Source organism: Alosa pseudoharengus, unplaced genomic scaffold, assembly GCF_046254945.1.
Source record: "Alosa pseudoharengus isolate Yale_2024_CS ecotype anadromous, Long Island Sound unplaced genomic scaffold, YU_APseudo_1.1 YU_APseudo_1.1_scf_9, whole genome shotgun sequence".
Taxonomy (NCBI): Eukaryota; Metazoa; Chordata; class Actinopteri; order Clupeiformes; family Clupeidae; genus Alosa; species Alosa pseudoharengus.
Genome location: NW_027468881.1, coordinates 5,240,062 through 5,241,947, shown reverse-complemented (window position 1 = coordinate 5,241,947; position 1,886 = coordinate 5,240,062). Strand labels below are relative to the sequence as shown.

The 1,886-nt window shown below is 49.5% G+C and overlaps 1 protein-coding gene across 1 annotated transcript in view; it reads right to left on the bottom strand.

Annotated features, from left to right (window-relative positions):
• Positions 1-1,545, bottom strand: part of efhd2 (EF-hand domain family, member D2) — a 20,062-nt gene extending 18,517 nt beyond the window's left edge. Inside the window, exon 1 of the mRNA XM_076276227.1 lies at positions 987-1,545. Coding sequence (XP_076132342.1) covers positions 987-1,276 — 290 coding nt within the window. The 5' untranslated portion in view covers positions 1,277-1,545. The remainder of the gene's footprint in view (positions 1-986) is intronic.
• Between the last annotated feature and the right edge of the window lie 341 nt (positions 1,546-1,886).

The following is a 1,886-nucleotide window of genomic DNA, read 5'->3' as shown; positions in this document are numbered from 1 at the left end:
GAGAGAGAGAGAGAGAGAGAGAGAGAGAGAGAGAGAGAGAGAGAGAGAGAGAGAGAGAGAGAGAGAGAGAGAAAGAAAGAAAGAAAGACCAAACTTCACATGGTTTACACAGAAATTACCACATATCTCATCTGCCTCAAACTGTGCTAAATTAGGGTGGGTCAAGCCATCCAGCTGACTCTTTGCCATTTCCCTCATAGTTATAGTGTGTGTGTGTGTTAGCAGGACATTACTGCGGCATTACATGTAGTCAGCCACGCACACACACACTCTTACTCATACACACCCTCTCTTTGTAAGATGTGTGTGTGGGTGTGTGTGTGTGTGTGTGTGTTCAGAAACAGTAAGTGTAAGTGAACAGGTCAGCAGGGGTTGGGCCCGAGACCAAGTTTTGAATTAATGAAACACACTTGCGGTCATTTCCCGTTACACTGTATCAGCCTCCGATGAGTGGGTGACACGGCTCCCATCACGACCTGACCCTGTGACTCACACACACGCGCACGGCCTCTATGCCTGCCGTCGACATGCGACATCTCAAGACTGTTTCACTCTAAGGTCACCAAACTAAACAAAATAGTTAAACACATGTCGTCATTAGCTCAAATCAATCAGAAATTCGTATATATGTCCATATGAAAAATAGGCTACGTCTGAATTCATGAAAACGGATAATATTATATTTAATATACGTCATTCTACAACCGAAGGAGACACCGCTTTAGTGCGTCATTCTGCACAAGCACACTCCACGCCTCATGGAATGATGTTTGGCTCGTGCGCACTTTGGCATTCTCCATCTCACCGTGATTGCAGGTCGTTTTCTTCCAGGGAGAACGATCCTGCGGACACTGTCCAGAGCTGCGCTTAATGACAGCCTGACCTCAATGCGGCCTCGCGTCACGACAACAGCAAAGGTGGCAGTGGCCTATGGACAGGTGTCCACGAGCGGGAAAAGAGCGAACAACCGAGCTAACGTTACTCACTGTTTGAACATCTTCTCCATGTCTTTGATCTGCTTCCTGGAGAACTCCTTGAACTCGGTGTACGGGTTAAACACCTTCATGCTGCGTTGCTGGTGCTCGCCAACGCCATCGTTCATCTCGCCCCGTCGCTGCAGCTTAGCGCCCAGCTCCGAGTCAGCGTTGGCCGTGGTCGGCTTCTCCTGCTCATCGGATCCGTTCGGATGGTCTCCGTCCACAGCTACGGGGTCCTGGCCGCCCTCCTCGATTTTCAGACGACGGTTCAGCTTTGATGACAGCTCGTCGGTGGCCATTTCTCACGGTTATCGGGCACAAATATAGCTAACTACTCACTAAGCAAATAAAACGGAATAAATGCATAGAATGCCGTAGTGTTTACGGTCCATATGCAGTCGGTTAGGAGTCCGTAAATCCGACGTAAGAATGGTGTTGCTTTCCTTATGGACTCGTGAGCGGGAGATAATCCACCTGGCCGAGCTGCACGACGATTTATGTAGGTTGCGCTCCGAGATTCAAACGGCCACCGCGCGCACCGTGTTGTGGAGGCTCTCGAGGCGCCGCGGCAATAAACCCTCTCAGACGCAGTTGTGCGGCTACGCGCGCGCACGCCACGCCTTTTAAAGGGCCGAGCTGCCTGTTTACAAGCCCTCATTCAATCCCGAGTCAATAAAATGTATTTCTGCAACTCCCTGCTGGTCCCGTAAAATCTCGGCATTAGCGCGGCGAAGCGGAAGTCAATAAAGTAATTTCTCGGGTTTGTTGTTATATTTTCTTCACATATGCAGTCATCAGTTTGCTTTCCTGTGCCACATCAGCTGGGAGACACTAAAGTATTCTCACAGATAAAATGGAAGGTGTCCTGTGACCTGCCCTTTGTCTGTGGCTGTAGAATTGAAGTGTCCA